The 12,615-nt window shown below is 39.2% G+C and overlaps 1 protein-coding gene across 1 annotated transcript in view; it reads left to right on the top strand.

Annotated features, from left to right (window-relative positions):
• The window catches only part of st8sia1 (ST8 alpha-N-acetyl-neuraminide alpha-2,8-sialyltransferase 1), a 29,617-nt gene extending 18,669 nt beyond the window's left edge, over positions 1 to 10,948 (top strand). Inside the window, exons 4-5 of the mRNA XM_024287118.2 lie at positions 5,255 to 5,347; positions 6,625 to 10,948. Of these exons, the coding sequence (XP_024142886.1) occupies positions 5,255 to 5,347; positions 6,625 to 7,096 (565 nt within the window). The 3' untranslated portion in view covers positions 7,097 to 10,948. The remainder of the gene's footprint in view (positions 1 to 5,254; positions 5,348 to 6,624) is intronic.
• Positions 10,949 to 12,615: the final 1,667 nt, after the last annotated feature.

Genomic DNA, 12,615 nt, shown 5'->3' with positions numbered 1-12,615 from the left:
CATGAGTGAGAGTGGTGTGTGTATGAGTGAGGGTCCTCACAGTGTCTGCTGTTCTGTGGTTCGGAACTGTTAAAAAAATGGTAGTCAGGAAGTTGACACCATCAGGTCTCCATGGCCTGCGTGTGCGCTTCTTACTCCAACCAAGAAGAATCGTACAGTGTATGGGACACACGTGATGTCTGAATTAAATCTGCCAGTCATCTGTGGCTCTGCTCCCACCCAAATCGCCACAATATATTTCCTTCCAACATTTTAAATTATTATCAAAACATTTCTGAAAAAGCGCCACTGAGCCGCAAGGGAGTGCTTGAAGAGCCGCATGCGGCTCCGGAGCCGCAGGTTGCCGACCCCCGGACTAAGAGTTGAGCTTGACTCCATCCTCAACCCAAAAAGGCCCCACGAGCTCATCTTTGATGATACCAGCCCAAACCAATACTCCACCTCCACCTTGCTGGGGTCTGAGTCGAACGGGAGCTCTCTGCCCTTTACCAATCCAGCCACGGGCCCATCCATCTGCCCCATTAAGACTCATTCTCGCAGCTGCACGCTTGACTTTTCTCAGTTCATGGGCAGTTATTTTGCGGTTTGGTTTTTCCACACGCTTCTTGCGACCCTGTTGACTATTTTGAATGAAACGCTTGATTGGTCGATGATCACGCTTCAGAAGCTTGGCAATTTTAAGAGTGCTGCATCCCTCTGCAAGATATGTCACTATTTATGACTTTTCGGAGTCTGTCAAGTCATTCTTTTGACCCATTTTGCCAAAGGAAACGAAGTTGCCTAATAATTATGCACACCTGATATAGGGTGTTGATGCCATTCCACCACACCCCTTTTCATTACAAAGATGCACATCACTTAATATGCTTAATTGGTAGTAGGCTTTCGAGCCTATACAGCTTGGAGTAAGACAACATGCATTAAAAGGACGATGTGGTCAAAATACTCATTTGCCTAATAATTCTGCACTCCCTATATATATATATATATATATAATATGTAAATATTATGTAAATATGTGTACATATATATGTGTGTATATATATGCATGGATGGATAGTATACGCACACATACATTTCATAATGAAAAATAAGATTATGTTGTTCAAGATTATATAGGGCCTGAGATATGGACATTCTCACCATTCAGCAAGATTTTTTCATGTAATTTCCCTAAAATCTATCTATAACTTTTACTGCTCAACATTTACTTACATGGTTCAGAACCAGTCAAGGGTATCTGTTGCAACTAGTGTGTGTTGATACATAGTTACGGTGTAAGGCAATCATGATCCAATTGATCGTTTCTATGGCAACCACTCTCGCTAATCAGAAGTGAGCTTGTTGGAAAGCCACACCCCTTCCCTTGAAAGCGGACTCGGGGGAATCTGTCAAACATTTTGAATGTTCGAGTTGGGAGTCGGCAGGCATCTGATTGGTCAGTTTATGACTTGAATAACTTGTGATAAAGAAAATTAAAAAAAAATTAGGGTTACCAAAACACGTCAAAAAGAGCAACCAGGACTTCCAGTTCCACCAGCGAGAACATGACTGCTTGAGTTTCGAGTACCCGACGGTTTTGTAAAAATAACTCCCACAATAAGGTTTTTGCTAATATCCGTGATACCAAATAAAGATGGAAACGGGAGTTCAGACAACAAGGAGGAAAACGACACAATTTGGTGACAGCGACATCAAAATGAACCGTAACGAACAGAAGAACCCTTCGGAGCTAGCATTAGCTCAAGATGGCGCAGTCAGCCTCACTTCTAAACCAACTCTCCGGGATATCCTAAAGGAACTCTGTGACTTCAGGAGAGACAACAACGAGCAATTTACCTACATTAAAAACGAAATGGGACGAGTCAGTGAGAGAATGGACGAAGCAGAAGGGAGGATAGATGAGACTAAGCTAATCCAGAGGCTAACAACCTGTCAGCCTAGCCTAGAGGCGAGGCTCATTGACCAGGAGGGTTGGGCTCAAAGAAAAAATCTCTGTATTTATGGAATACCAGAGAATAAAGAGGGATCTGACATGGTCGCATTTGTCGAAAAGTTGTTGAAAAAGACACTGGATCTTCCCAGCGACCAGGTTCTCGGAATCGAGCGAGCGCACAGAGCCCGGTCAGCTAAGCCCACCGGGGACCCGCATGCGAAACCGCGGTCCATCGTGGTGAAGTTCGCCAGCTACCGCATACTATCAAAAGTTAAATGTGAAAAGGGCCAAATAATAAAATAAAATAAACAATGTAACAATTACCAATTGCAATGTCTATGCGCCGCCTGAAAGCGATTTAGCATTTTATAGAAAACTCTGTGATTTAATAATTGGAGCACCTGGTACAGCAATTTGTGGATTCGATTGGAACATTCGTCTTAACCCAAACCTAGACTCTTCCAGAAATATTCCCTCAATAACATTATGTAAAAAAGTTAAAAATATAATGGGGGAATTAGGCATAATTGACGTTTGGAGAGATATTTATCCTACTACACATTTTATTCCCACCCACATGATACATATTCTAGAATAGATTATTTTTTTGTGAGAAAGATAGATCGCTCTCGAATCAGTAGCTGCAGTATTGGTTGCATTGATCTTTTTGGAAACCAATAACACAGGAGAGGTGGGGCCACATGTCGTGTGGGATACTTTAAAAGCTGTTATCCGGGGAAAAATTATTTTATGGTGTTCTTAAAATAAAAAAAACAAAATCAGCTTAAACTAACAAACCTTAACAAAAGATTGAAAGATCTCGAGATGTAACACAAGAACAAACATTCCCCCCCAAAATTTAGATAAAATAAAAAAAATTCAGAATGAAATCAATCAAATGTTACAGGAAGTTGAAAAGAAACCGAAATTCTATGAGGCAGGCTCCAAAGCTTCTAAAATACTTGCCATAGAACTTGAAAAGGAAAAAGCGGAAAGAACAATATACAAAATTAAGGACCCTAATTCAAACACAATAGAGTATAAACAAGAGCGGCTTCAGGAAGTATTTGAAGAATATTATAAAAGCTTATAAACCCAATCTCCTGTAGAACCTGAACATCAAATTGAGACATTTCTTAATGCTCTTAATTTACCTAAACTATCTGAAGAACATAACAAAACCCTGACATCAGAAATAACGGAATTAAATGATGCCATCTCCAGGCTGAGGGCACATAAAACTCCTGGTCCAGATGGCTTTATCCCAAACGGGTACAAAGCATTTAGAAATGATCTGGTTCCATGCCTCCTGAAAGCAAACAACTCGGTTTTGAAAAACTCAAAGATGTTATAATCTCTATTATACATAAAGAGGGAAATGATAAACTGGAGTGTAGCTCTTACAGGCCAATTTCTGCACTAAATGTGGACTACAAATTATTTACAAGCATCCTTAATAAATGGGAATTTAATGCCCCTCCTTTTACACACAGACCAAACTGGTTTTATTTTGCAGATGCAAACACACGATAACATTCATCAGCCAGAATAAAAAGAAATGGGCACCTTTCAAAACCAATAAGCTTACTACAACGCGGCTTGAGACAGGGGTGTCCAATATCCCCAATTTTGTTTGCTCTGTATATAGAGCCGTTAGCACAGTGGATAAGGCAAACAGATGGTATAAAAGGCATCAACATGTACGGAGAGGACCATGAGGTTGCTCTATACGCAGATGATCTTTTATTGTACTTATCTGACCCAACTTCTGAAAACATTTGGACATTTCTCAGGTTACAAGCTAAATATACAGAAAACACAACTTTTAGGATTAAAATTTTCACCCTCAAAACAACTTAATGACAAATACATTGAAATATTTGGGCATATTACTCCCAAGGGACGACTCTTTGGCAAAAGTGAACTATGACCCCTTACTAATAAATATCAAAAGATGGAACATCATCTCTTTCCTCAGTCTCAGTCGTAGAATTGAAAGCATTAAAATGAATATCCTTCCGAGATGCCTTTTTCTGTTCCAGCCGCTTTCAGTAGAAGTGCCTAAAAAATAATTTTCAGAATTAGACAAAACTATCTTGCGTTTTATTTGACAAGGAAAAAGACCTAGAGTGAAATATAAACTACAGCTCTCAAAAAGGGAGGGAGGCTCTACCATCATTTAAAGAATATTTCTATGCAGCACAAATTAAACCACTTATTAACTTAACTTAATTAACAAAATTTCAAGCTAGATGGAAAAATATAGAACTTTTGGTTAAAGACCCTCCAATACACACAGTACCCACCTAGATGAATATATCAAAGATATCGAAAACCCATTTATAAAAACTAAAAACTAAACTAAAAATATGGAATAAAGCTAAAAGTGGTGTGCCTACGACCCATATTTTAGACCTAACATTTTCAAACAATGGATTTTGAAAGAGGTAACAACTTTTTATTCTATAACTGAAAAGGGTCAATTTAAATATTTTAATAGTCTAAAGGCAGAGTTTAAGTTAGAGACTTTTTCAGATACCTCCAATTGTGGAGTTATTTTGAACATAAAATTCAAATCAACACAGATCTTAGTGATCCCGTTCTTTTGATATTCCTCAAAGCCTACAAGAACAATGTCATTAAAGGAGTTATTAGTAAGTTTTATAAAGGGTTTTTGTCAAAAAAAAGCACATTCAACAAATTATATATAACCACCTACATGCCTCTTTCTGAAAAATAAAGAATTGAAAAAAAATATATTTGTCTGTAGAAGTCTATGGGATTTCGGCTTTCTGGGACCAGCAGGTACTTCCTATTTGGAATGCGAAGGGGGGAGGGGTTATTTACTCCAGTTCTTAGTCAATGGTCCCACGCCCGGTCAAACTATACAAAAAGTTGATATTTCCTTGATTTTTTGCATTAGATTTGCATTAGAGGAAGAAAACCAAAAAATAAATTGACGCTTGGTTTCTTCTGAAGCAAAGGGTGTGTTGTGACACATAGATACCATCAGGGATTGACCTTTCAGCTTTTTTTACATAAACATGATAACATGCGGTTATGCTTTAACTAACATGTCATATTGTTGCCATGCAGACAAACACTGCTTATTTTTGTTCCTGTTTATTGGATATAAACTTTCAAGTGTGAAGTATTTTGGGATGAGGCCTCCATTTTTTATCACACATGTACAGAGTACACAAACCCAGCAGGGTTCTACAGAAGTATAGGCCAAACTGCTTTGCTGTCCTACAACATGCAGTAACTAATTAACAAATTCAAAAATAGTCACTATCGTCATCTGTTTTGTTGCTTTAGGTGTAACCTTCCCCCGCTCTCTGGGGAATATGTGGAGGATGTGGGAACCATGACACATCTGGTCACCGCCAACCCCAGCATCATAGAAAAAAGGTAATGATGTTGTAGTCAGTTAACCAATGATGTAGCAACAATGAAAAGTCGATGTTGACGTTCTGTGTGAGCATTCCGGGCTACAGCGTTCAAAACTCTACCATTCATGAGTCACTACACACGTTTTTAAGTCAGTTTTGGGGATCTACGTAGAAAATGACAACACATTCTCATCCCCAAGTCGTCACATTTTGACGTTTAGTTAAGGCCCCTTCAGTGTCAATTTTTGATGTTTTGTCGTTTTTTGACTTGTTGGGTGTAAAATCAAGGGTCTACAACCCTCGTGATGCGGTACCGCATCTAGTACCGGATGTAGTTCCGGATGTACACTGGTCCTGGGACGCGTCCAATAGCAGTACCCTAACCTGCGGTACTAGTTTGCATCCGGTACCACGTCCAGTACCACATCTGGTCTGGTGTCGGGTAAGGGTACCAGTATGCTATTGCGATACTGGACCGGTTCTGTTTCGCAGCCTGGAGGTTGGGGACCCGTGATTTACTGGGAACAGCCAGTACCTCAAAAAACGACGAGTTAGGGATGCTCAGAATTAAGGGTGTGCCAAAATATCGATATTGCGATATATTACAATATTTAGTCCTGCGATTGATTCTCGATGGGTTCTCACCAAGTATTAATCTTTCATTCTTTCATTTATAGTCATCATCCTTTGGTGAGACGTTCCTTTGGAGGAAGATAGCAGGATTGACTGATCTGAGCACCAATATGTCTGGCTACTACTTGAATAATTCAATTATTAGCACCAAATTTGACAAATAATTCCAATTCAATGGGTGTCAATGGAAGCCAAATACATAGTATTACTGATTTGCACAAAAGTATAATTTGTTGCACAAAATAAGACACAAGTTGTTTATTGTGATTGTGTTCAAACTAAAAAAAAAATGGGGATATATTTTGATAAAAAATGTGCTCTTCTCTATAATGTGAGTTATTAGAGACGATGTATACCAACGATCGCAGTATTGCGATATCATCGGTATCGTGAGGCATGTATCGCGTATTGCCTTGTATCGTGAAGTACCCAGTGATTCCCAGCTCTACTATAAACGTCAATGTAGCATGAAGGCAAGAACGTTTGTAGCCTTGCTTATATATCGACCAATCACAGATGTGCTTCCAAAGGCCTTTCGGTGTACACCAACTCAAAATGGCTGCACCCATGAAGTAAACAAGAATGGAATATTTCTCAAAGTGAACATGAATTTAGGCCAATATGCGACAATATTTAAGGCTGTTTCCACTCTTTGTTGTCCAGATTTCACAACCTTGTGTGGTCCAGAAAAACGTTTGTGAACAGCATGAAGGTCTATGGCTCCAGCTACATCTACATGCCAGCGTTCTCCATGGCACCCGGCACCGACCCATCGCTGCGGGCCTACTATTCACTGACGGATGTGTCATCCAACCTCACCATGCTCTTCGCCAACCCCGACTTCCTTCTCTCCGTTAGCAAATTCTGGAAAGCCCACGGTGTCCACGCCAGGCGCCTCTCCACGGGGCTCTTCCTCGTCAGTTTAGCCCTGGGCCTTTGTGATGAAGTGACGACCTACGGCTTCTGGCCGTTTTCAGTCGACCTGGACGAGCAGCCCATCAGCCACCACTACTACGACAACATCCTCCCCTATAAATGGTTCCACGCCATGCCCGAGGAGTTTGTGCAGCTTTGGCACCTGCACAAAAGTGGCGTCCTACGTATGAAGGTGGGGCATTGTTCCCCTCAAAACTGAACAAGTTAGGGGAGCGAAGAGGATCCAGTTCTGCCGACGCAGATCAGGGGTTCTGAATTTGAGAGACACCTACCAGTACTAAATAAGGGAGTACATCCTTTTTTCTCTGAGGATTTTCAGATCTGCATCTTTCCTGCTGCCCTTCAAACAGTAAAAAAGAATGCCCTGTAACAGCAACACATGCAAGCATACACTCACTACCAGAAGTATTCATACATTCCCTAAACTTGAAATGTGTGTGCGCTCCAACAGAAAAACTGTGAAAAGATGAGAGGTGGATTTTTTTTTCATCAATTAAGACTAAATGTGACTTATGTATTTCAGACGCCAATAAGGAACTCCAAAGTCACTGTCATAAAAATCTGTGATTATTCAAATAATTCATAGGAAAATGGGACGAAGATTAAAAGAAAAAGTGCATTAAAAAAAAATTTAACAAAGGAAGTTCATTTGATTTGAGAAAATTATTGATTTAAAATCTATAAATTAGAAAAAATGAGGCCAATGTCCATTTTGAAGACCATTTTGTACATAATTTCTTGTACTGTCTAAAACACTACGACGAAGTATAAGGGCCACGCTAAAAATATAAAAGGATCATTTAACAAGAATAAAGTTGTAAAACGATGAAAAAAAAGTTAAAATTTTACAAGGATAATTTAATAAATTATGACAAAAAACATTTAATATCGTAGGAATAATCATTATAAATTGTACGTGAACAAAATAGTAAATTTATGAGAAAAAGTTGTAATTTTACGATAATAAACACATGAAATTTTTCGAAAAAAGTCATAATTTAACAAGAATAAATTTGTGAAATTATGAAAAAAATTGTATGTTTACAAGACTAAAATCCTAAATTATTGGGTAAAAACTCGTAATTTTACGATAAAATCTTGACATTTTTTGTAAAATTATACTTGAAATTATTAGAAAAAAATCGTACCTTAATGAGAATAAAATCGTAAATGTATGAGAAAAAAAAGTTGTAATTTTACGATAGTAAATCTGTTATCTTTTTTTAGAAAAAAATGGTAATTTAACAAGAATCAAGCCATTTATGTTTTTTTGAGCATAGGAGTCTGTTGACAAAAAAATTCTTAGCATTTCTTAATTTGTGAAACCAATGGAAAATGAAGGACAAAGCGCTGTACGTCTCTCATACAATGTTTGAGTTCTGAAATTGAAAATCGTATAATAAAATTTTGACTCATAGTTCTACAAGTTAATTCTCGTAAAACTACGACTTTTTTCTCACAAAATGTACAACTTTTTTCTCGTAATTTTACAACTTTATTCTCGTAAAATAATTTTCTTTTCCTGCTGGCCCTAAAAAGAGCATACGAATACTCTGGAATTATTGCTTCCAATTTTGACATACATTCCTTAAAAATACAAATGCACTTCTTTTTGCGACTGAACTGTCTTACCGTGTTCATAGTATTCTTTCCATGCCTTTGAAGTGAGTACGACAGAGTCCAACGGGGCCTGTAAGGCGCTTTAGTTTCCCAGCTGGATCTTTTACAACAGCTACTCGAGCAGTAGAGCTCATAGTAAACAAAGGGCAGAGTGTGACTGCCATATGTCACTGTTATCTATCGACAGCAAAAGCCTTATTTTTGATGCAGTTAAGGTGAGGCTGAGAGGAAATCAGAGAACGCTGGAAAAGCTGGCTGAAATATTAGCAGTCTAGTACCTCGTGCTTTCAAAGGGAATGAATATATCAGAAAAAAATGATTTTTCTCAGGCGTTTTTCAGGTGAGGAATTGATTGGCCAAAAAAAAAAAAAAAAACAGGTTGGGCTCGAGGCAGCAACTATTCAAAACGAAGTCTTAAAGCTTGTATTGCTGAGAATGTCTCGCCAAGTTGCTTTTAGCCCTTTATTGGAAAGGGAAAATGAGCACTCTCTAGTGTGCACACTGTATTTTTGTTTGCCAATTTTTTTCCCCCGGATTTCAAGTGAATTCTGCTCCTGCTCTCTCCAGAGACTGCACTGCAAATATCAAGTTCTTCAAATATTTGATGTTTAGAAGAAAACATTTCACCAGACAATACCTCATCATCATCATCATGGCTCAATGGATGAACTTTTTCAGTTCAAAAACTGAATCGAAACCACTTCTACAAAGAGCCTACTGGAGAACTGGTTATTGCACTATACTTGTTAACGTCTGGATCACACCGGACGCGGAAGCGCTGGGAAGCGGTGTGCGGGCGGAGTGCGTGCGGTATCCGCTTAACCTCCAGTTCACACCAGACGCGTATTTTTCCGCGACGATCGACGGGCACTTCTGCTCAGCTGTGGTTGTTTAGAGCTTTTTTTGACATCATTAGACACCCCCCCCCGCTCCATAGTCTGCCAACTACATTAATCTGTGTGCGTCTCAGTGTCTGTGTCTTTTATATACAAAAACATAATCGCATGTGTCAATTGTGGTATTTTATTGTGAAAAACTGGTTTTATTTTGAAATTTGACCAGGTTTTCTGGTGTGTCTTGGAGTAACTTCCTGCCAGGATTGAAGCGGATAATTCGTGACTTACGTGATGCCGAAACAATCGCTGCACTGCCGCGGAGGACTGCGGCACTTCGCGTCTGGTGTGAACTTCGCCATAGGTTAGCAAGGGCGCGGAATGTGGTCTCCTTTCTGTGTCCTCTATTCCGTGTCTCCCGTTCTGCGTCCTCCGTTCTGCGTCCTCCGTTCTGTGTCCTCTGTTCCGTGTCCTTCGTTCTGTGTCCTCCATTCCGCGGCCTCCATTCTGCGCCCCTGTTAAGCAGCTTCTCTTCCGCACCCCTGTTACGCGGCCTCCGTTACGCGGCCTTCGTTCCCCGCCCCTTTTTCCTCGTCCTCCATTCTGCGCTTGTTCCGCGGCCTCCGTACCGCGGCTCTGCTAAGCAGCCTCCGTCCCGCGCCTCTTTTCCGCCTCCTCCGTTCCGCTCCCCTTTTCCACATCCTCTGTTCTGCGCTTGTTCCATGTCCTCTGTTCCATGTCCTTCGTTCCGCGGCCTCCATTCCGCGGCCCTGTTAAGTAGCCCTTGTTCCGCGGCTCTGCTAAGCAGCCTCCGTCCCGCGCCTCTTTTCCGCCTTCTCCGTTCCGCGCCCCTTTTCCACATCTTCTGTTCTGCGCTTGTTCCGCGTCCTCCGTCCCGCGCCTCTTTTTCGCCTTCTCCGTTCCGCGCCCCTTTTCCACATCTTCTGTTCTGCGCTTGTTCCGCGTCCTCCGTTCCGCGTCCTCTGTTCCGCGCCGCTTCGCAGCGATTCCGCGTTCGGTGTGAACCAGGCGTAAGTGCCAAGTCAAGGGAAGACTGCAGTCTTGAGACACAGAACTTACACTTCTTGATCTCCACATTCAACAGACGTGGAGACTGAAGGACAGAATTCCATGTTGTGTAATGAAGTTTCAATCAGTGATGTCTGTGTTTTTGTCCGTTCATTAGAAGCTGAATTTCTTTTGAGTAAATGGGAATTTCTAATCAATTACTGAGCCTTTTATTATCATTTCAAAATACCTGCAAACAAATACTATCCGATAGACTTTTTTTTTTTTACTGTGAAATGTGTTCTATGTTATTAAAGAGTGACAAATGTTTCTGTGCCATAATGCTGAAACTGAAACATGGGCCAATTCTGCACGGGAAATCTTGACACAGTGGGTAAATCATATGTTCTTAGGCTGCTGCTTTACGTCTTTATCCTCTCTGTTAACTGAACTAGGTCCTGTGCCTTCTTCATGTGTTTAGTGAGAATTCTGCATTATTTAAAGTGGAGTTTAATACCATTACTGTGGCTTTGGTAGCTAAAGGAGCTGTTCTACTTTGAACGTAAAGCAAAATAAATGTGTTGACAGTTCATGAGCTTCTTAAAAATGTTTTTTACTTCTCATAAAATTTGCTTAGCAGAAAAAAATATCTTTGTTGATGATATTTTAAGCATATTTTGTAATTCACCTGTTAGACATTAACTTTTTTAGACACCTGAGATGTCTGTGTTTTGTTTTAAATATTAAGGAAATTATTGGTAATAGTTATGATTATAAATTACACCTAGTTTTCTAAGTAAGAAACAAACAGAGATTTTTTATTCGGTTTTGCTTCAACCCTATTTTTATTATTAGATTCTTGTATCACATCAAGTTTGCAGCATCTTACATGTTGACTGGGAGGCCAAAACCACAAGAGTAGGGGTGGGTGGATCAATCTTAGTATCGATAGTATCGATAAGAAGATAAAGTAATGATACTACCATGATGAGATTGATACTTTGTCTCGTTTCTTTCAATACGTACAATACAGAGCTTAAATTTAAGGGGTGTAGGGAAAAATCGATTTTTGGTAAGATATCGCGATACTTGTACTGATTTCAAATTATATTTAATTCATTATTTGTGTGCACCCTTCAGCGTTTTATTTTTGTTTTCCATTGTTTTTCATTCACTTTAAAAAAAAAAAAAAAGTAAAATTGTTCTGGTTTAATCTTGGGATATATTGCGATATGTATCGTATCGTGATTCGTGTATTCCAATACAAATCGTATCGCCAGATTTTGCCAATGCATACCATATTTGCAGGCAATGCCGGGATTTTATGTTGCGTTGTTTATGTTGTTATATTTATTTAAAATCACCAAATGGCTCCCAGGTGCAGCTGTGTCTGCAACTCACCCCTCCCCCAGGGGAGGGGTCAAATGTAGTAGCTTTTTTTTTAATTTGTACTAGTTACTGTTTCCTTATTATTATTGTATTATGCCATTACCAATATACATGTTCAATATTTGATGAATTTTCAATTGAGATTAGTTAGTCATTTTAATTTGCAGAATATCTCTTGTTTTAATATACACTTGTTGAACAAAAACGTGTATTTCCAAATTTATTCTACAGTCAAACATTTCTAAAAACAAAAACAAAAGTACCAGTATTGATACTAGCACTTAGTAGCAAATCAATACCCAGATTCCCTTTTGGACTATAACTCGCTCTAGAATATAAGTTGCAGCAGACAAAAAAAGAATAACAAAGAAGAAAATATGGAGTTCACACTGGATTCCCAGTTTTGGGAAAAAAATACCCGAACAAGAACAAACATTTTACATCGAAAGACAAATCATAAAAAACAGTAATTTATGTACGCTTCACTAACGTAACTGTTTTTAGGAATCTAGTATATTAGCGTAACACATGAACAACAATAGCTAACAAAACAACTAAACGCTGTATACTTCTTTAAATTCATGTATCGATGTAATTCTTCATCGTCTGGGTCGCTTTGGAACAATTCCGCCAAGCGTGGCGTAAAACTAAGCAGCGCTTCTTCTTCTGCGTTGCTGTAAGTAGCGAATCGTGACACACCTACAGTGCCCTCTAGTGGTTGTTGTTGTTTTTTATTTCTTTTTTAATCATATAAGTCGCACCTCCAACCAAGTGCGACTTATACTCTGAAAAATACAGAACAAACCAACTTTTACTATTTAATAGGCTTAACCATGTTTATTCTCAAAACAGAGAAGCAGCTGCTGTA

This window comes from Oryzias melastigma, linkage group LG23, assembly GCF_002922805.2.
Source record: "Oryzias melastigma strain HK-1 linkage group LG23, ASM292280v2, whole genome shotgun sequence".
Lineage (NCBI taxonomy): Eukaryota > Metazoa > Chordata > Actinopteri > Beloniformes > Adrianichthyidae > Oryzias > Oryzias melastigma.
The sequence above is the reverse complement of the archived record's forward strand: the minus strand, read 5'-3'. Positions and strand labels throughout refer to the sequence as shown.